Source organism: Oncorhynchus nerka, linkage group LG3 (genome assembly GCF_034236695.1).
Source record: "Oncorhynchus nerka isolate Pitt River linkage group LG3, Oner_Uvic_2.0, whole genome shotgun sequence".
Taxonomy (NCBI): Eukaryota; Metazoa; Chordata; class Actinopteri; order Salmoniformes; family Salmonidae; genus Oncorhynchus; species Oncorhynchus nerka.
Genome location: NC_088398.1, coordinates 54,314,092 through 54,335,909, shown reverse-complemented (window position 1 = coordinate 54,335,909; position 21,818 = coordinate 54,314,092). Strand labels below are relative to the sequence as shown.

The following is a 21,818-nucleotide window of genomic DNA, read 5'->3' as shown; positions in this document are numbered from 1 at the left end:
AGAAACGCTGTTGGCATACTCAACCAGTGTCGCTCATTCAGCCTACAGAAACTTTCAACCGGTTCTCCCCATTAAGCTACGATTTGGAGTCTGAGGCCGAGCCTTCTCAGGTCTCTCCTCCACCTGTTACGGGGTCTGAGCCGCCAAAACCTCCCACCATAAGCTCTGACAAATTGAAAACCCTTGTCATTGGTGACTCCATTACATGCAATAGACTTAAAAAGAATCATCCAGCGATCATACACTGTTTACCAGGGGGCAGCCTGAGGCCCCACTAACCTAAGCCAGCCCAGGGCACAGGGGGACAAACAACCAACCCAGAGCCTCTGGAGGAGATAACCTAACAACATGACGACCTCAAACCCTAGCTAGCACTCCTCACTGTTCCTCACCCTCATCACTACTCACTGATAGAAACACACTACACATGACCACAAAACCCCTAGTACTTCTCCATGGCATTTTCCCAAATGTCCTTGATACCTTGTGTCCTCCTCCTCAAAATGCATTGGAAGAGAAGGTCCAAGGAGAGGGACCTGTAACAGCCCAATCTGAGGTTCTAAAGCAAATTTTCATATGAACTCTGTACATGTCGTCAGATGTGTTTGTTTTTAGAAATGGTCTCATAAATAAATATAAACAATACAACTCTGCTTCCATACTTTCTCACCTCATCAGAGACCAGCACGTGGATCCCAGTAGGTCCTTGTCTGTAGATGTGGCTGATCTGCTGGGGAGTTACATTGTAAAGGAGAGCTATCTTCTCTGAGAGGTCCCCTTGTGGACATGGGTGGAAGAGATCGTCATCAGTTCAAACAGATTTCCCAAACAGATTTTTTCCAGCCTAGTCCTGGACTAAGAGGCATGTTCAATGGAGATTTTGTGGGATGTAACCTACCTTCACCCCCCCTGGCTTAGTCTGTGGTTGATTCCTTGCATGTTGCTGACACACATAGATGGTGAGGCGGAGCTGTATACATCAGTATAGAGGACGCAACGGGAATTAAATTGTTAAGATAGAGAGCTATGAACTTGACCAAAGAACTAAACATGTGAAAATGTGTTGCATTATGTTGGTGTGTTATTGGTACTTTTCCTGCCACTGTAGTTTTAAACACGCACACAAAACCCCTGGTTCTAAAGGGGAATTTCGGTTGGACCTTATTTACAATTAATTGGACAATAAAGTAATCTTCTATTTTGCTCAAGGTGCCATCATGTGCCAGACTTGGGAAGTGTGTCCTTATTCAAAGAAAAAAGGACACCCCATTATATATGGGGTGGCAGGGTAGCCTAGTTGTTAGAGCATGGGACTAGTAACCGGAAGTTGCAAGTTCAAACCCCCGAGCTGACAAGGTACAAATCTGTCATTCTGCCCCTGGACAGGCAGTTCACCCACTGTTCCTAGGCCGTCATTGAAAATAAGAATTTGTTCTTAACTGACTTGCCTAGTTAAATAAAGGTAAAAAAAATACAATATTGCTCTGAACAAACATGACCGCAATGTGATATCTGCAAATTATTGAAATAATTAATCAATGCACACATTTGATCAGTAGGCTAGTTTGAGAAATGTGAGTCAGATTTGACCCACTTCATTCAATGAGATGGGACAGTCATTCACTACAAATAACATGATGTGGCTCAGTGGCTGTAACCTAACTGCAGTACTGTAGATAAATTGGAACGGCAATTTAGACACTGTGAAAACATTTTTTTTTAAAATACTCACGTCACCATAAGCTGGATCTTTAATTATAGTCACTGCATCAATGTGTCTTCTTGCATTGTTGAAAATACAGTCTGTAATATCAAATGTAGAAAGGCCATAGTACATGAACAAACCCCAAAATCGACCAAACCTGAGGCAAATACAAAATACAGTATGTGAGGGTTGATATGGGAGTAAGACTAACAGGTGGAAGTTCTGTCTGGAGAATCTGTCATACCATTAAGCTATTTGTATTTTATTGTAGCAGAGATATTGCATCAATATATTATTATAGTTCTAGCCTGCTTGAACTTTACACCTTTTTATGGCAGTGATGGTCACCTTACTGATTATATGATTACTGTAACACACCATAATCTTGGCATTTAATACAGAACAAATAAGTAAATGTAATTTTTATTCAGGAAACATGATTGGAGTATTTACTACATGGTTATGATACCGAGTGCTTTGGAGTTATTTTAACAAATAATAATTTTTACAAACATCAGTGCATTTAGAAACACATGAATCAAAATGTCTCACTGGATAGCTGCACTGCACATATAAACATAAAACAATTATATCAATATAATTTTAAAAACAAACAGTAAAACAGTCAAATAAAATTGGAATGCATATACTAAATGGTAAAACCAAGGAAATATAAGCATTAGCACAGTACAAACAGTAAATCAAACTTGGAATGCATATAGTACTAACAGTAAATGGTAAAACCAAAGAACAGCAAAACAGTACAAACAGTCAAATGAAATTGGAACACATATACAGTAGTAGTAATAGTAAATGGTAAAATAGTAATATTTCCTTACTCAATATTAAACCTAAATATGTGCTTGAAAGAAATACATCCTGGAGTGTTTGCTAGAGATATAATATTGCAACAATGTGACAAAAACCCAGATTAGATCATGTATACAGTACATTTTATATTTACACTACCGGTCAAAAGTTTTAGAACACCTACTCATTCAAGGGTTTTAATTTATTTGTACTATTTTCTACATTGTAGAATAATAGTGAAGACATCAAAACTATGAAATAACACATATGGTATCATGTCGTAACCAAAAAAGTGTTAAACATATCAAAATATATTTTATATTTGAGATTCTTCAAATAGCCACACTTCGACTTGATGACAGCTGAGCACACTGTTGGCATTCTCTCAACCAGCTTCATGAGGTAGTCACCCAAAATGGAATTTCTTTCCTTATTAATGTGTTTGAGACAGTTGCGGTTGAGATCAGTTGTGTTGTGACAAGGTAGGGGTGGTATACAGAAGATAGCCCTATTTGGTAATAGATTGAGTACATATTATGACAAGAACAGCTCAAATAAGCAAAGAGAAACGACAGTCCATCATTACTTTAAGACATGAAGGTCAGTCAATACGGAACATTTCAAGAACTTTGAAAGTTTCTTCAAATGCAGTCGCAAAAACCATCAAGCGCTATGATGAAACTGGCTCTCATGAGGACCGCCACAGGAATGGAAGACCCAGAGTTACCTCTGCTGCATAGGATAAGTTCACTAGAGTTACCAGTCTCAGAAATTGCAGCCCATATAAATGATTCACAGAGTTCAAGTAACAGACACATCTCAACATCAACTGTTCAGAGGAGACTGTGTGAATCAGGCCTCTGTGGTCGAATTGCTGCAAAGAAACCACTACTAAAGGACACCAATAATAAGAAGAGACATGCTTGGGCCAAGAAACATGAACAATGGACATTAGACCAGTGGAAATTTGTCCTTTGGTCTGGAATCCAAATTGGAGATTTTTGGTTCCAACCGCCGTGTCTTTGTGAGACGCGGTGTGGGTGAATGGATTATCTCTGCATGTGTGGTTCCCACCCTAAAGCATGGAGGAGGAGGAGTTTATGGTGTAAGGGTGCTTTGCTGATGACAGTCTGTGATGTATTAGAATTCAAGGCACCCTTAACCAGCATGCCTACCACAGCATTCTGCAGTGATACGCCATCCCATCTGGTTTGGGCTTAGTGGGACTATCATTTGATTTTCAACAGGACAATGACCCAACACACCTCAAGGCTGTGTAAGGGCTTTTTCACCAAGAATGAGAGTGATGGAGTGCTGCATCAGATGACCTGGCCTCCACAATTGAAATGGTTTGGGAGGAGTCAGACCGCAGAGTGAAGGAAAAGCAGCCAACAAGTTCTCAGCATATGTGGGAACTCCTTCAAGACTGTTGGAAAAGCATTCCAGATGAAGCTGGTTGAGAGAATGCCAAGAGTGTGCAAAGCTGTCATCAAGTTGAAGGGTGGCTATTTTAAGAATCTCAAATATAAAATATATTTTTAATTTGTTTAACACTTTTTTGGTTACTGCATGATTCCATATGTGTTATTTCATAGTTTTGATGTCTTTACTATTATTCTACAATGTAGAAAATAGTAAAAAATAAAGAAAAACCCTTGAATGAGTAGGTGTTCTAAAACTTTTGACCGGTAGTGTACATTTTAGTCATTTAACAGACACAGTTAGTGCATTCATCTTAAAATAGCTACATGGAACAGCCTCATATCAGTCATAGTTAGCTACTTTGAGGAAAAATGTACTATCAGCAAAGTCAGAGTTAAAAGGGTAAAAGGGGGGGATAAAGTGTGAGTGTTAGTTAATGTTAACAGTAGGTTTATAATAGGATTCAATGTTGAACCAATTTTTAACACTCTGGCCGGGATTGCATCCGTTACGCTGTTCTAGATGTTCAATATATGTCAAAAGCCAGTGGGCCCTTCATTGAGAAACCAATGACAAAAGACACATTTTCTCCCTCAATTTTTCCACAAAGCTGGCTTTTGAACATTGGAATGACTTCGATCTTTGAGCCTGTGTTCCAGGGAACTGCCAAAATTAATTTTCTTTGAACCCATCCTGTCACCCTGCAAAGGAGCTCCTTGACCCTCTCATGCTTCCATATTTTGCCATTTTCCCAGAGCGAAGCAAAGTTTTCTTGTGGGCTTACACACCTCTCAAGTTCTCCAAGGTGGATAAGACGGTCATAGCCCTGTTTCTTCCCCAAGAAGAAATGGACAACAGGCGACTTTCCATTCAACACAGATTTCATCTCATTCCAGAATGATGTCCTCATCTGTGACACATAGCTTCCCAACTTCTGAGACTCCACAGTTTGTGACATAAAGATCTGTTGTGGCCACAGCAGAGCTACAGCAATGAAGTGCAATGCCAAGGTCTCACCAGATGGGATTTGACCTTGAAGAACCTGGCAAAGAAGATCAATGAGGATCTTATACGGGCGAAGGTGTTGAGATTCAGGTTTGACACAGCTTAGCACAACATTGGCATAGATGAAATTGATCATTTCTCTCACGCTCCTTTCAGGAGTTTTACTCAGAATGAAGTCATACTGCAGGACTATCTTTACCATCATGTCAGTTGAGGTAACATTAGAGAGACAATTTAGAATCCCAGAGTAAGTATCAGCTTTTCTCATCTCCAAAAATTGCCTTGCCTTGTGAATTTGGAGCATGATGCTCAGGTTCTTGTTTTTCATTAATTCTGTGGAATCTGTCTTGCAAAAGAGGTCACTGTATCTTTGAAAGCACCGGAAGAGCTCCTGTCGAGTTCTTTCCTCTCGACTGTCTTTCAGGGTGAACCTGGGACCCAAATTGACATGAAAGCTGTCAAGAAAATCAAAATGCCTCTTCATGTTATGTCTGAGGTTGTACAAAAGATCTTCAAATTCACGGAGAATGCAGTAATACAAGGCATGTTTGTGATGTTTGGAATCATTCCTCGCAACATCTTGGATTGTAAATCTGCCAGACAGAACTTCACTCAGAATATCATGATGGCAATTGCCTGAAGAAAACACTGGACATTTTTCCAGTATTTCGATGATGATGATTGCAACCTGAATTTCTCCAAGGCACCCTGCAGTGTTGAAAGGGCTGTTGTCTCTCTTGTTTTGTACTCTCAGAGTAGCCTCCTTCTTTGCAATTTCCTGTGTATCCCTGAAGGCCTCTGTTGCTGACTGGGCCATTCTAAGATAGCCTTTGAGCCTTTCAGGTCTTATGGGATCTTCTTTGTCACTTTGTATTTCACTCTTTAGCTCATGCTTGATCACTTGTGCAGATGTGTCAGAAATGTAGGAGTTATCTCTGGAAAGATCTTTCGCATTCTTTGCCCAGTCCTTTGCCTCCCTGAAATCCCTTTTCTTCAGGTATTGGTATCTGGCAAGAAGCTGAGAGATGACAGCATCTTTTTCAAAGCGCTTGGCTGCATTGAATAGAACATTTTCTTCAACACCTGGTGTCTCCTTTGCAATATCCTGGATGAGAGGTGAAAATTGAGAATCTTCACCCTTGACTGAGTGATGTCTTTTCACTAACATGGTGTGAACATCCTTCATGAGTTTATCTTTGCCCTGTATGCACTCATAAAGCTTGTCTGTGGTGAGCAGTAGATCAGTGATCTCAGCTTTGGTTACACTGTATGTGGTTGTAAGCTCCTTCAAACAGTGCACGGCCATGCTTGAGTGGATCATTCTCACTGCCTCGAATACAACCTTAGCCTCCTCTGTGCAGCAGGTCACTAGAGTGGAAAACTTCCCAAATCCAGCCTTAACATCAGAGGACCCACTATGTGGCTTGGTCTGGAGGCCAAGAAACTCTTCACAGAGAGAGACTGAGAGTGTTGCACCCTTGCAGTAGACATTCAACAAGACCAGAACAGCAATGAGTTGTGCATGTTTGTGATTTATGTTGAAGCTCTTTAGGGTGTTGCGAGCCACACCCTGTATATACTCGGGTGAAAAGTTCTTCTTCATGATCATGAAAGCGTAGAATGTATCTGCATTCTTGTAGGTCTTCTCAATCTCCTCCAGTTTTTTCTCGAACTGCCTCTGCTCCATTTCAGAGAGGTTATTGCCAATGAACACAGTGTCTTCAGTTGATTCAGTCTTCTCCCAAGACTCAGTCCTCATGCAATTGAGTAGAATGACCTGCGGGGACCTAGATCCAATGTCCTTCTTGACACATTCCTTCTCAATGAGCTGCTGCAAATCATATGCGTCATCCATCTCCTCAAAGTCATCTAGCATGAGCAACACAGGAATCCGGGGAGATTGTTCTTTTGTCTCATACATCAGTAGCTTGACCACCTGCTCGGCAACAACAACATGATCCGCGGTTCTGTCCCTCAGAACAGCACAACGGAACTTGTCTTTCAGTGCCCATAATATATGCATGGCTAGTGTAGTTCCACCACATCCTGGGACATGCAAAAGTTTGAAGGACACACAAGCTTTTCTCAAAGAGCTCAAAGCTGGTAGGACAGTGTTCATGATGAAGTCAAACTTGTCCCGTTTGATGAATGGCATGGATCCTGGCTGCTCAGAGAAATAGAAGTTCCACCATAACACCTTTCCTCCTTTGTAGAACTTCTCCTGTATGATGGCCTTGTCTTCATTTCCTCCCTCACACTGATTCACACACAGAACATTCAGGATGTCTAAGCTGCCCTCTTCTTTCTTTTTTAACATCACTTTGCTGCCTCCTCCACAGGGTAGGAAACGGCTGGATTTCCGGTTGTCTGACCACAGGCTGAGGACGGTGCCGTTAACTTCAGCAAAACTGAGCTCATAGATTGATCTTGCTTTAATGTCTAATCCATAGCGGGATTCAATCAGGTCCCTCCAGCAGGTGAATGCTTCTTCATTTTCACAGATGCAAAGTATTTGCTCTGTTCCTCTGAGCTCCTGCCAGAATGTGCTGAAGGTCTCAAGCAGAGGGTCCATTTTCTCACTCACAGTAGACAGCAATATAAAAATAACCAGGAATCTCTTGTGTGGTAGCACATCTTTCCGACACAGAAATGAAATCACATTTCGTACAGACGCTCCTTTCTCTATTAACCAGTCATCTACATCTGAGGGTCTCTCTCTTTTGATACCCCCATTGCAGAGGATCCAGCTGGTGTTTCGAGTCAGTTTTAGCTTGCTAGCAATGTCCTCGACAGCCTCTGTGATTTTATATTGTACTGGCAAGTGGATATTTATTGTACTCTGCTCTTCAAAGTGTTTCATCAATCCATGTTTTGCCGACTCAGGGTCAAAGTCCAAAACAGCAGTTGGGTTTAGTTCAGGAATAAATCCCAGGGATTCCAATTGAACTAAATGTGATTTGTTTGTCACTATCAAATACCGCTCGAAGTGGGACTTGTCTAAGGATTGGGATCCACCTGTTATCATTTCACTTAGTCTGGAGCCCTGGACACTACTTTTAACCACACTAAGGCGATTTTCCTCCGCTTGTTTTCTTAGCAGTGACAGCTGTGGCACATCGTCGAGAAACCTATTGTATTCTTCCTTTGGCTTGGCAAAAGTGGTTAGTGCAAGGAGATCCCTGCTGCTGCTGTGATCACGAATGAAGAAGAGTTTTTTCTCCTCTTTCTCTGTTTCTTTGCATTTGGACTTCTTTGATTTCCTTGTATCCAAGCGGAAAACGTGATAGAAGTTCTCTTGACAGATCACAAAGTCTGGCACGATGTCCACTTCTATCACATACTTCTCTGAGGATGTCATATCAGGATTGAGAACCTCAACAAATCGAGGTGGTTTGATGCACATCTTGGCTGTCTGGATATGTCTATACTCAAAATGACCCTTAATGGCTTGTGGCAGAGCATTGACATATGCCTCTTTATCCAGGACGCTAACTCCCAAAACATGCCCATGAACAAAGTCTGGCTTGTCACCAACTCCAAAATGTATGGTGCCATTAGTGCGGCTATTCATGCAGGCTGCTGCAAATCGAATAACCTCATCAGTGAACTTTTCCATTTTGCTCTCCACAGCTGCCTCTGACATATGGATGTATCCTTTATATTCATGACAGGGTTCGATATAGTCTGATGCACCGGATTCTGTTACATCAAGAACGCTGTTCGCCTTGTATCTGCAGGCATCATGGTGTCGATGAAAAGGGTACGGCTTGCACGGTCTCCCAGACTGATTTGTTGTTGGGCTACTCAACTGCTCTTTCTTAAATTTCAAATGTTCATCCCTCTTGTGAATGATCAACTTTGCAGGCCCCAGTGTGACACCCACCTCTAGTAAATCAGATTTTTCTAAAAGTAAAAGACTGGGCCCATTAATGTTCTGCTGAAGCAAGATATTTGCAGATTCACCATCCACACAAGCCTTGTTGAGAGCCCATTGTTTCACGTGATGTTTATTCCAATCCTTAATCTCATCTGGCAGGTCAGTTGGTTTGTCATCTTCATTCTGAAATAAAATAGTCAAATTTCATTCAAATGTATAAGCCACTGTATATGGATGTTAACAATAAGATTATTGACAGCTGATTTAACAGTGTTTTATCCCATCTAAAGCTATGACCACAAGCAGAACATAACCGATGTGTATACTGTATAAACCAAGCAGAAAAAAAATTGAAAGACAACCCCAGATTCTGAATGTAGTTTTGGTGTTTCTGAAAAAACAGCATATTGTGGAGAGATTATTTATTATTTGTTATATACCTTGATTTCGACTTGTTCAGCCATACTGAAATCCATTGAATCCTTTTCACTGAAGTAGTTCTTCAGTCAAACTTATAGAGAAGCTGAAAAACATTGCAACATTATATTCCATTACATGAAATTCAGTATAGTCACCCGTTGAATAGGCCAGAGAGATTCAGAATTAAACCAACAAAACTTGATTTACCCAATTTCTTTCTGTCTTCACCATACCTGCATAAAGGCTGTGCTGCCGTGTTGCTGTAAACATAAAACAAGGAGGGCAATAATATATTATCGTGAAAATGTAAAAGGATACCATCACAAACATTGTAACTAAGGTGGTGCACACTTGCTGATCCAATCACTTCCAAATTCGTTTTGAATAATGCCCGAGGCACAAACAGTTTCAATGAACAGATAAAATCACGAGGTCAAACAAAGTTAAATGAAACAATTGAGTTTCGATTCAGGCTCTGAATGTAGGCCAACTAGCAGCTACTCTGTGTAAGACAAGATGTAGCCGTGGTCTGCAAATCCCAAAAGAAGGGAGCTGGATGTCTAAGAAAAAAACACAAAATGGTACAAATATGCAGTTCTAATGATCCCAAAGAAACATATAATGAATACCTAATGCTGTTCAATGGTCATTTCAATTAATTATGTCATTTTGGGGGGATAATGACAGTGAGAAAGTCAGTTTTGGTGACTTTTTACAAGGACATTCTACTCCAAAATGAATTAAAATAAAATGATGCTGACATCTTAAACATAAAATGCTCCCAATAACATATTTGTCAATATTATCAGGCAGGACCCTATGATCACTTGGCTACATAGCTGATGCCTGCTGGACTGTTCATCAATCACGGTACTCCATTCTGTTTATTTGTCGGCCCCAGCCGCAAACTCAGGCTCTGTGTGTAGTTAACCGACCCTCTCTGCTCAATCATCGCCATTTTACCTGTTGTTGTTGTTTTAGCTGATTAGCTGTTGTTGTCTCACCCGTTGTTGTCTTAGCTAGCTCTCCCAATCAACACCTGTGATTACTTTATGCCTCGCTGTATGTCTCTCTCAAACGTCAATATGTCTTGTATACTGTTGTTTAGGTTAGTTATCATTGTTTTAGTTTACAATGGAGCCCCTAGTTCCACTCATCATACCTCTGATACCTCCTTTGTCCCACCTCCCACACATGCGGTGACCTCACCCATTATAACCAGCATGTCCAGAGATACAACCTCTCTTATCATCACTCAGTGCCTGGGCTTACCTCCTCTGTACCCACACCCCACCATACTCGTCTGCACATTATGCCCTGAATATATTCTACCACGCCCAGAAATTGCTCCTTTTATTCTTTGTCCCCAATGCTCTAGGCAACCAGTTTTGATAGCCTTTAGCCGTACCCTCATCCTACTCTTCCTCTGTTTATCTTTTGCAGACTCCATCAGGTTTTCTCCCAGAATGGTCCTGTATTTGGCTCCATCCATCTTCCCATCAATTTTAACCATCTTCCCTGTCCCTGCTGAAGAAAAGCAGGCCCAAACCATGATGCTGCCACCACCATGTTTGACAGTGGTGATGGTGTGTTCAGGGTGATGAGCTGTGTTGCTTTTACGCCAAACATAACATTTTGCATTGTTGCCAAAAAGTTCAATTTTGGTTTCATCTGACAGAGCACCTTCTTCCACATGTTTGGTGTGTCTCCCAGGTGGCTTGTGGCAAACTTTAAACAACACTTTTTATGGATATCTTTAAGAAATGGCTTTCTTCTTGCCACTCTTCCATAAAGGCCAGATTTGTGCAATATACGACTGATTGTTGTCCTATGGACAGAGTCTCCCACCTTAGCTGTAGATCTCTGCAGTTCATCCAGAGTGATCATGGGCCTCTTGGCTGCATCTCTGATCAGTCTTCTCCTTGTATGAGCTGAAAGTTTAGAGGGACGGCCAGGTCTTGGTAGATTTGCAGTGGTCTGATACTCCTTCCATTTCAATATTATCGCTTGCACAGTGCTCCTTGGGATGTTTAAAGCTTGGGAAATCTTTTTGTATCCAAATCCGGCTTTAAACTTCTTCACAACAGTATCTCGGACCTGCCTGGTGTGTTCCTTGTTCTTCATGATGCTCTCTGCGCTTTTAACGGACCTCTGAGACTATCACAGTGCAGGTGCATTTATATGGAGACTTGATTACACACAGGTGGATTGTATTTATCATCATTAGTAATTTAGGTCAACATTGGATCATTCAGAGATCCTCACTGAACTTCTGGAGAGAGTTTGCTGCACTGAAAGTAAAGGGGCTGAATAATTTTGCACGCCCAATTTTTCAGTTTTTGGTTTGTTAAAAAAGTTTGAAATATCCAATAAATGTCGTTCCACTTCATGATTGTGTCCCACTTGTTGTTGATTCTTCACAAAAAAATACAGTTTTATATCTTTATGTTTGAAGCCTGAAATGTGGCAAAAGGTCGCAAAGTTCAAGGGGGCCGAATACTTTCGCAAGGCACTGTATACCCCTGCTGTTTTCAATCAGGATCTCAGCGATCACTGCCTCATTGCCTGCATCCATAACGGGTCTGCGGTCAAACGACCACCCTTCATCACTATCAAACGCTCCCTAAAACACTTATGCGGGTATCCTGGAAGGATATTGACCTCATCCTGTCAGTTGAGGATGCCTGGTCATTCTTTGAAAGTAATTCCCTCACCATCTTAGATAAGCATGCCCCATTAAAAAAATGCAGAACTAAGAACAGATATAGCCCTTAGTTCACTCCAGACCTGACTGCCCTTGACCAGCACAAAAACATCCTGTGGCGGACTGCAATAGCATTGAATAGTCCCCGCGATATGCAATTGTTCAGGGAAGTCAGGAACCAATATACGCAGTCAGTCAGGAAAGCAAAGGCTAGCTTTTTCAATCAGAAATTTGCATCCTGTAGCTCTAACTCCAAAAAGTTTTGGGACACTGTAAAGCCTATGGAGAACAAGAGCACCTCCTCCCAACTGCCCACTGCACTGAGGCTAGGTAACACGGTCACCACCGATAATTCCATGAAAGTCAAAACTTTCAACAAGCATTTCTCAACGGCTGGCCATGCCTTCCTCCTGGCTACTCCAACCCCGGCCAACAACTCCAACTCCAACCCCGGCCAACAGCCCCCCCCCCCCTGGACAAAACCTGGACCCGTACAAATCAGCTGGGCTAGACAATCTGGACCCTCTGTTTCTAAAACTATCCGCCGCCATTGTTGCAACCCCTATTACCAGCCTGTTCAACCTGTCTTTCGTATCGTCCGAGATCCCTAAAGATTGGAAAGCTGCCGCGGTCACCCCCCCTCTTTAAAGGGGGTGACACCCTAGACCCAAACTGTTACAGACCTATATCCTGCCCTGCCTATCTAAAGTCTTCAAAAGCCAAGTTAATAAACCGATCACTGACCATTTCAAATCCCACTGTACCTTCTCCGCTGTGCAATCCGGTTTCCGAGCCGGTCACGAGTGCACCTCAGCCACGCTCAAGGTACTAAACGATATCATAACCGCCATCGATAAAAGACAGTACTGTGCAGCCGTCTTCATCGACCTGGCCAAGGCTTTCGACTCTGTCAATCACCGTATTCCAGACTCAATAGCCTTGGATTTTCTAATGACTGCCTCGCTTGGTTCACCAACTACTTTGCAGACAGAGTTCACTGTGTCAAATCGGAGGGCCTGTTGTCCGGACCTCTGGCAGTCTCTATGGGGGTACCACAGTGTTCAATTCTCGGGCCGACTCTTTTCTCTGTATATATCAATGATGACGCTCTTGCTGCGGGCGATTCCATGATCCACTTCTACGCAGATGGCACCATTCTGTATACTTCTGGCCCTTCCTTGGACACTGTGCTAACTAACCTCCAAACGAGCTTCAATGCCATACAACACTCCTTCGGTGGCCTCCAACTGCTCTAAAACGCTAGTAAAACCAAATGCATGCTTTTCAACCGTTCGCTGCCCACACCCGCCCATCCGACTAGCATCACCACCCTGGACGGTTCCGACCTAGAATATGTGGACAACTATAAATACCTAGGTGTCTGGTTAGAATGCAAACTCTCCTTCCAGACTCATATTAAACATCTCTAATCCAAAATCAAATCTAGAATCGGATTCCTATTTCGCAACAAAGCCTCCTTCACTCACGCCGCCAAACTTACCCTAGTAAAACTGACTATCCTACCGATCCTCGACTTCGGCAATGTCATCTACAAAATAGCTTCCAATACTCTACTCAGCAAAATGGATGCAGTCTATCACAGTGCAATCCATTTTGTTACCAAATCCCCTTATACCACCCACCACTGCGACCTGTATGCTCTAACCGGATGGCCCTCGCTACATATTAGTCGCCAGACCCACTGGCTCCAGGTCATCTATAAGTCTATGCTAGGTAAAGCTCCGCTTTATCTAAGTTCACTGGTCCATAACAACACCCACTCGTAGCACACGTTCCAGCAGGTATATCTCACTGATCATCCCCAAAGCCAACACCTCATTTGGCCGCCTTTCCTTCCAGGTCTCTGCTGCCAGTGACTGGAACGAATTGCAAAAATCGCTGAAGTTGGACAATTTTATTTCCCTCACTAACTTTAAACATCAGCTATCTGGGCAGCTAACCGATCGCTGCAGCTGTACATGGTTCATCTGTAAATAGCCCACCCAATCTACCTACCTCATCCCCATACTGTTTTTATTTTATTTACTTGTCTGCTCTTTTGCACACCAGTATCTCTACTTGCACATCATCATCTGCTCATTTATCACTCCAGTGTTAAACTGCTAAATTGTAATTATTCACTCCTTTGGCCTACTCATTGCCTACATCCTCATGCCTTTTGCACACACTGTATATAGACTTTCTTTTTTTCAACTGTGTCATTGACTTGTTTATTGTGCTATTGGCTTGTTTATAGTTTACTCCATGTGTAACTCTGTGTTGTTGTCTGTGTCATGCTGCTTTGCTTTATCTTGGCTAGGTCGCAGTTGTAAATGAGAACTTGTTCTCAACTAGCCTACCTGCTTAAATAAAGGTGAAATAAAAAATACAAAATTAAAAAGGTGTGCTATTTAGCAATAAGCATTATCACCTGATGCAGCACAGCAGCTATAAATAAATAGGTTGGGGGTTTCCCATCTACATTTACCGGATTGGGCTAATCAATAGCTAGATCACAAACTCTAAAGTCTAAACATAAGTTAGCAACATATTGATGACTTGAATGTCCAAAAGAAATGTTCCACTGGCATTCAGCCAACCAAGGATTATGTACTGTGAATATAATGTAGGCCTACCTGATAGGCTACACTTAGCCCTGGATACATAGCCAGGATTCAACACCACTGGCAATCGCTAAAGCGCATAATTCAATTGAGATTTTTTGTCACTGGCATACACACAATAACCCCATACTGTCAAAGTGGAATTATGTTTTTCTAAATGTTTAAAAAAAAGCTGAAATGTCTCAAGTCAATAAACATTCCACCCTCTTTTTTTTATAGCAATACTACGTTCAGGAGTAAAAATGTGCTTAACAAGTCAACTAATAAGTTGCATGGACTCTGTGTGCAATAATAGCACTTAACACTAGAACCACCTGGCCTTTTAGCCTATTAGTGCCCGCTAGAGAACGTTGAGAAGGTTGCCAGGTGTCCCATTTAGCATACGCGTCAGATGCATACCAACCTGCAAGGTACGCAAACATAAGCACCAAGACTTGATAAATAGTGCATAAACAATTCATTATAAAACATGAATTTCATGAAGAAATATTAGTCTAAATATATCCATGTAAAAATATAACAATAGTTATTGTTTTTAGATAGAGTCAAGGATATGTTTGTATAATTCTACAATGTCCTAGTGAAAAAAGTCCTAATTTTCCACACTTCCAGTCAATGACACATCAACATTTTAACAGTCTAATAATAACATTTCATATATGCTATTGAAAGAATAATTATTTGGTTGTCTTTATAAAGGTCTCAGGTAACATTAGAAAACTAAAAAAACAATTATTTCAAAGAACATAATAGCATTTTCATTAGTTTATGTTACTCTAGACCCCTCAAACTCAACTCTGGACCTCAACTCTGGCCTGCGTTTTTTCATTGTGCCCCTTATAATCAGGGACTGATTTAGACATGGGACACCAGGGGTGTGCAATTCATTATCAGGTAAGAGCAGAACAACAGCAGGCTCCGGTCCATCATAGGGAAAGAGTTGAATACCCCTGCTCTAGGCTTTATGTAAAAACGAGTCCATCACAAAGAAGTCCATTATACATTTGTTTTGGCAGGTTTAAAGCAAACATTGTGGAAATAAGAAAATGTATTTAAAAGATAACAGAATGGAGAATTGTATGTTTATGATGTTACTAGTCTGCTTAGCAGCCAGAGCATTGCTGCCACTGCTAGTGGTCAAGTAATGAAAGCATGGACAGCACAGATATTCTTGGAAAAAGTTACATTTGAAAATAGAACTGCATCTCTTGAATTTTGAGAGCTACTTGACAAAGGTAAGTGTCATAGAAACTGCAGAATATGCTCTTTCTGATACTACATAGAAATCTAAATGTTTTACCTGCATGTGACTGAAGGAGGATTTGATAAAGTAATGCTCCTTTCCCTGCATCTGTCAAATAAGATCTCTTCATGTATAATTTGACAACTGATAATAATGTCACTCATCAGACTACTGTCAATTTAATCGTGTCTATACGCTAACTCTTACTATTATAAGAGAAATTAGTTTCGGTACATTTTAGTTGTAGTTTTGATGGGTCTGGCTGACTGACATCAATTGTTTCCCCTTGCTCATCAACTTGCATTATTCTAAAGGCCTACTGCAACAGGTAGCATGTTTTAATTTCCCTTACAATAGATCTAATTAGTAATAGCATTATAGTAAATAAAACAGTCATTACCATTCTCTTTAAAGTAAAACGAAAAAGTATCAATCTGCAAGGCGCGCGGTTAAATTATTTGCTATAAACATGAGCACCAAAGCTGATAAATAGGCATAACACAAACTAATCATTACACTATTGTCTTTCTAAATTAAATTAACCTCTTCACCCTTCTTATCATTCAGTAAGGCCTAATTTAAATTAAATTGTGAAGTAACGTGCACAATTAACACCCATTCATTAATTTGCCATTCATTCAGTGAGGAGAGAGATACACATTAGCACCTGGCTGGGTATCAATGTCCTACACTGCATCGTCTTGGCGGGTTAGGTTCAGAATAGGTGTGGGAAAAAAGATTTCTGTTTGTGATATAAACATTCTGACAAACGGGCAATGTAAAACTCAAACATTTAGGAAAAGTCAGGGAAGGAGCAGGTTCTAGCTTTTTTGTGTGTGTGAGTGTGTGTGTGTGTGGGGGGGGGGGGTATTTACAAAATCAAACGTCAGTGGCCGTTAGCCTAATACCCTGACTACACCGCTCGCGCATGCGGCTGCAAAATAAATGTAGAAATGTATGTTATTCAATCATTGCACCCACACTCCTCACGCGGGTCAACGAGCGTCTGCGTTGCCAAGGGCTAAAATAGAAGTCCTTTCTATTTCTGACGCAGATCGCGATGCAAGTCCTGCCTCTCCTATCTCCTCATTGGTTTATAGAAGCAGGTACCCACGTGCCATCTCCTCATTGGTTATACCCACGTGGGTGATTGAAAGACGAACTGTGTTGCCAGTCGTCGTGGTAATACTATGAAAGTTTCGATGCCAATCACCATATAAATTCAAAGATGAAAAAGCTTGGAAGGAGAAGAGATGACTAGAAACGATTCGGTTGACCGTTTTATGTGTGGATTAAATTTGTCGGAGTAGAGAACCTTGTGCATTTCAGGTAAAATAACAACTCAATGTTTATATCCCAGGACAAATTAACTAGAAACAGCAAGCTAGCTAAATAGGACAAATGAGCTCGAAAGTGCAAGCTAACTAGCTAAATTGCCATAAATGTCTAATGCTTTTCGACCTGTCCCCAAATTAAGGTAATTGGCTCAGAGTTTGTTTTGATATTTTAACCTGAGTGTCGTGATCGCGTATGGTGTAGGGGGACAAAATAAATGTATGCACGATGGCGCACGCGCGAGGCCAGTTTGGGTTCCGTGTAAGGCGTTCTACATGATTTTTGAGTGACTACCTCATCTCTGTTGCCGACACACAATTATCTGTAAAGGTCCCTCAGCCGAGCAATGAATTTCAAACACAGATTTAACACACTGCTAAACACTACAAAGATACAAGCGTCCTTCCTAACTCAGTTGCCAGAGAGGAAGGAAACCACTCAGGGATTTAACCATGAGGCAAATTGTGACTTTAAAACTGTTACAGAGTTTAATGGCTGTGATAGGAGAAAACTGAGGATGGATCAAAAACATTGTAGTTACTCCACAATACTAACCTAATAGACAGAGGGAAAGGAAGGATGCCTGCAGAAAATAACAAAACATGTATCCTGTTTGCTTGGGCGAAATCCAATACCACGTTTTATTGAGTACCACTCTCCATATTTTCAAGCATAGTGGTGGCTGCATCATGCTATGAGTATGCTTGTAATTGTGAAGGACCGGTGAGTTTTCATGATAAAAAATAAACGGAATGGAGCTAAGTACAGGCAAAATCCTAGAGAAAAATCTGGTTCAGTCTGCTTTCCACCAGACACTGGGAGATCAATTCACGTTTCAGTAGGACAATTTACCTAAAACACAAGGCCAAATCTACACTGGAGTTGCTTACCAAGAAGACAGTGAATGTTCCTGAGTGGCCGAGTTACAGTTTTGACTTCAATAAAATTGCAAACGTTTCTAAAAACATTTTTTTCACTTTATCATTATGGGGTATTGTGTTACGATGGGTGAGAAAAAAATCTAATCCATTTTGGATTCAGGCTGTAACACAACAAAATGTGGAATAAGTCAAGGGGTATGAATACTTCCTGAAGGCACTGTATGTAGAAACTGTTTTTGTTGTATAGCACACTGTATTACTTATACAACTACTGCAAGGACATGTTACGTAGCTAGGAGTGGTGGGTGCGGAGTCAGGCGCAGAGAGCAGAGGGGTTTTTGGTTTGCCGTATTTTTTCCGGTAAGAATAAGGTCACGCCTACAACTCGGGTCTCAATTTACTGTTGAGAGTTAGAATAGTAGAATACACATGGTGCAATTTGGTTGTGAATCTGCAGTTTTCCTCATGTTATGTCAGTCACTGACAGTTCCTCGATAAGCCACGTCAGCTTACAAGTGTTTTTATTTTTACTATTTTCTACATTGTAGAATAAGACATCAAAACTATTAAATAACACATATGGAATCATGTAGTAACCAAAAAAGTGTTAAACAAATCAAAATATATTTTATATTTGAGATTCTTAAAAGTAGCCACCCTTTGCCTTGATGACAGCTTTGCACACTCTTGGCATTCTTTCAACCAGCTTCATGAGGTAGTCACCTGGAATGCATTTCAATTAACAGGTGTGCCTTGTTAAAAGTTAATTTGAGGAATTTCTTTCCTTCTTAATGCATTTGATCCAATCAGTTGTGTTGTGACAAGGTAGGGGTGGTATACAGAAGCCAACCCTATTTGGCTTCTGTAAAAGACCAAGTCCATATTGTAGCCAGAACAGCTAAAATAAGCAAAGAGAAGCAACAGCCCATCATTACTTTAAGACATGAAGGTCAGTCCATACGGAACATTTCAAGAACTTTGAAAGATGCTTCAAGTGCAGTCGCAAAAACCATCAAGCCCTATGATGAAACTGGCTCTCACGAGGACCGCCACAGGAAGACCCAGAGTTACCTCTGCTGCAGAGGATAAGTTGATTAGAGTTACCACCCTCAGAAATTGAAGCCCAAATAAATGCTTCACAGATTTCAACTAACAAACACAACTCAACATCAACTGTTCAGAGGAGACTGTGTGAGTCAGGCTTTCATGGTCAAATTTCTGCAAAGAAACCACTACTAAGCGACACCAATAAGAAGAAAATACTTGCTTGGGCCAAGAAACATGAGCAATGGACATTAGACCGGTGGAAATCTGCCCTTTGGTCTGATCAGTCCAAATTAGAGATTTTTGGTTCCAACCGCCATGTCTTTGTGAGATGCAGAGTAGATGAATGGATGATCTCTGCCTGTGTGGTTCCCACCGTGAAGCATGTAGGAGGAGGTGTGATGGTGCTTTGCTGGTGACACTGTCTGTGATTTATTTTGAATTCAAGGCACACTTCAGCAGCATGGATACCACAGCATTCTGCAGCGATATGCCATCCCATCTGGTTTGCGATTGGTGGGACTATTATTTTTTTCCAACAGGATAATGACCCAACACACCTCCAGGCTGTGTAAGGGCTATATGACTGAGGAGGAGGTGTGATGGAGTGCTGCATCAGATGACCTAGCCTCCACAATCACCCGATCTCAACCCAATTGAGATGGTTTGGGATGAGTTGGACAGCAGAGTGAAGGAAAAGCAGCAAACAAGTGCTCAGCATATGTGAGAACTCCTTCAAGACTGTTGGAAAGGAAATGACAGGTGAAGCTGGATGAGAATGCCAAGAGTGTGCAAAGCTGTCATCAAGGCAAAGTGTGGCTATTTTGAAGAATCTTAAATATTAAATATATTTAGATTTATTTAACACTTTGTTGGTCACTACATGATTCCATATTTGTTATTTAATAGTTTTGATGTCTTCACTATTATTCTACAATGTTGAAAATAGTAACATTAAAGAAAAACCCTTGAATGAGTAGGTGTGTCCAAACTTTTGACTGGTACTGTATGTGCGCAAGATCACGCAGCATGGAGCCAGAGTTGTTATACTTTGATGGAGATTGCTTGGTGGGTTTGCAGTATTCTGAAGTGTACATGTATGTATTTGCAGAATCAGCAAAGAGTTGTTCAACTTTGATGGAGAATTAACCGTGAAAGAGAACAGCACTGAGTCCTTCATCGATGAGCCATATGAGAGCCGTTACACAAGGTTTTGCACGCCAACAAAATCTTGCTTAAGGCCCCAAAAATGCTAGGGGTTGCCCTGCATAGAATGCAACAGGTTGAACAATCTAATTGGTAAACTATTCTACTATGGGATTGTCTGATTTTGCTGTATGGGATTGTCTGATTTTGCTGTTGCTTACAGGTGTTGTTGGCTGTGGAAAATTGAATGTGGACAAAAATATTTCATTACATAGGCCTACTACCGGGATAAAGCTGAAACACAAATTCAGGGTTGTGGCTTTAATTATATAAAATGTAAAAACTCCATGAAGAAGCCTCTGTAGAAAGGGTTCTACATTGAACCCAAAAAAGTTTATTCAAAGTTTATTCAAAGGGTTCTCCAATGGGGACAGCTGAGGAACCCTTTAAGGTTCTAGATAGCACCTTTCTTGTAGTTTTCGCCCTATATGTTAGGCTACTGTAGTTCAATCTGCAACATGTCCTTGATTTCCATAATACACGACAATCGGTTCCAACGGACGTTTTACTGTCATTAATAATAATAGGCCTATAGAAATTTGACATCCAGATCATGGATAACCTACGTGCGCGGGCTCGTCGATGTCAAATGAGGATCGATATCAGACTGAACATAAAACATATTTTATGTAAATTATAATTATATTGGATGCTTTCTTATAATGTAAAACGTAATGCAAACTTACCACTCGTGATTATAGTTTTGATAACAGCTTTCAACATGACATAGTTTGCTGGTCTTTGTGGTGAGAAGAAACGATGGTCTGGTGCTGAAAATATTTTTTTGAAAGGAGAAAGATCTGGAAGGATGCAGAAGACTCAAATAATATCACGGAGGGGCGGTCTGATGGCAAACATCTGACTTCACTGAATTAGTGTAAACCAATATGAAATTGTTGTTGACAAATTCAATCCAACACTATTATAGAAATATGAAAGATTTTCAAAGACTTTGTTAATTAAAATGGTTATTTTAAACGATTGTGTGTAATACTGAAACTGCGTGCGGGGGTGGGCTTTAGCGGTCTTCTCTGGGCAATCCCTTTTCTCGGTTTCCTCCTTAAACATTCCGAGCATTTCAGTTGAAACGAAACTTCACTTGGGGTGTATCTCAATAGTTCTCAGTGGTCCTCTCTTGGTCTTCTCTTTTTCTTCTGTGCTACTGAGTTGAAAGGAGAGGATATGTCCATGATGTATACCTGTACTTTAAGTTAATATTCTTATTTTTTACTATTTCTTATTGTTGTTGTATTGTCGAGATGTAACCTGCAAGTAAGCATTTTGTTGACAATGTATACCAAGCCTATCCCATACATAAGAATAATAAACTTGAAACGTGTACTGTGCCCTATCCAAATGTTCTCTACACAAATGATATGGAAATCCAGAGTAGGGATCTACTTGAAATGTATTCAAATGCAGACAAACCCAGCAAACATAGCCTACAACCTTGAAGCTGAAAGCTCAGACAGACCATTATTGTGGATCATTCTTAGTCCTCCTACCCTGGTCACAGGATCCGAACCAGCTACAGGACATGCA

General features: G+C 40.9%; 1 protein-coding gene across 1 annotated transcript; it reads right to left on the bottom strand.

Moving 5' to 3' along the window:
* Positions 1 to 2,116: 2,116 nt before the first annotated feature.
* LOC115111095 (sterile alpha motif domain-containing protein 9-like) lies at positions 2,117 to 21,234 on the bottom strand. The gene is made up of 4 exons (XM_029636978.2): positions 20,963 to 21,234; positions 9,447 to 9,499; positions 9,260 to 9,342; positions 2,117 to 9,002 (listed from the first exon to the last, which is right to left on the bottom strand). The coding sequence occupies exons 3-4, from the start codon at positions 9,293 to 9,295 to the stop codon at positions 4,464 to 4,466; spliced, it is 4,575 nt and encodes a 1,524-aa protein (XP_029492838.2). The 5' UTR covers positions 9,296 to 9,342; positions 9,447 to 9,499; positions 20,963 to 21,234; the 3' UTR covers positions 2,117 to 4,463.
* Positions 21,235 to 21,818: the final 584 nt, after the last annotated feature.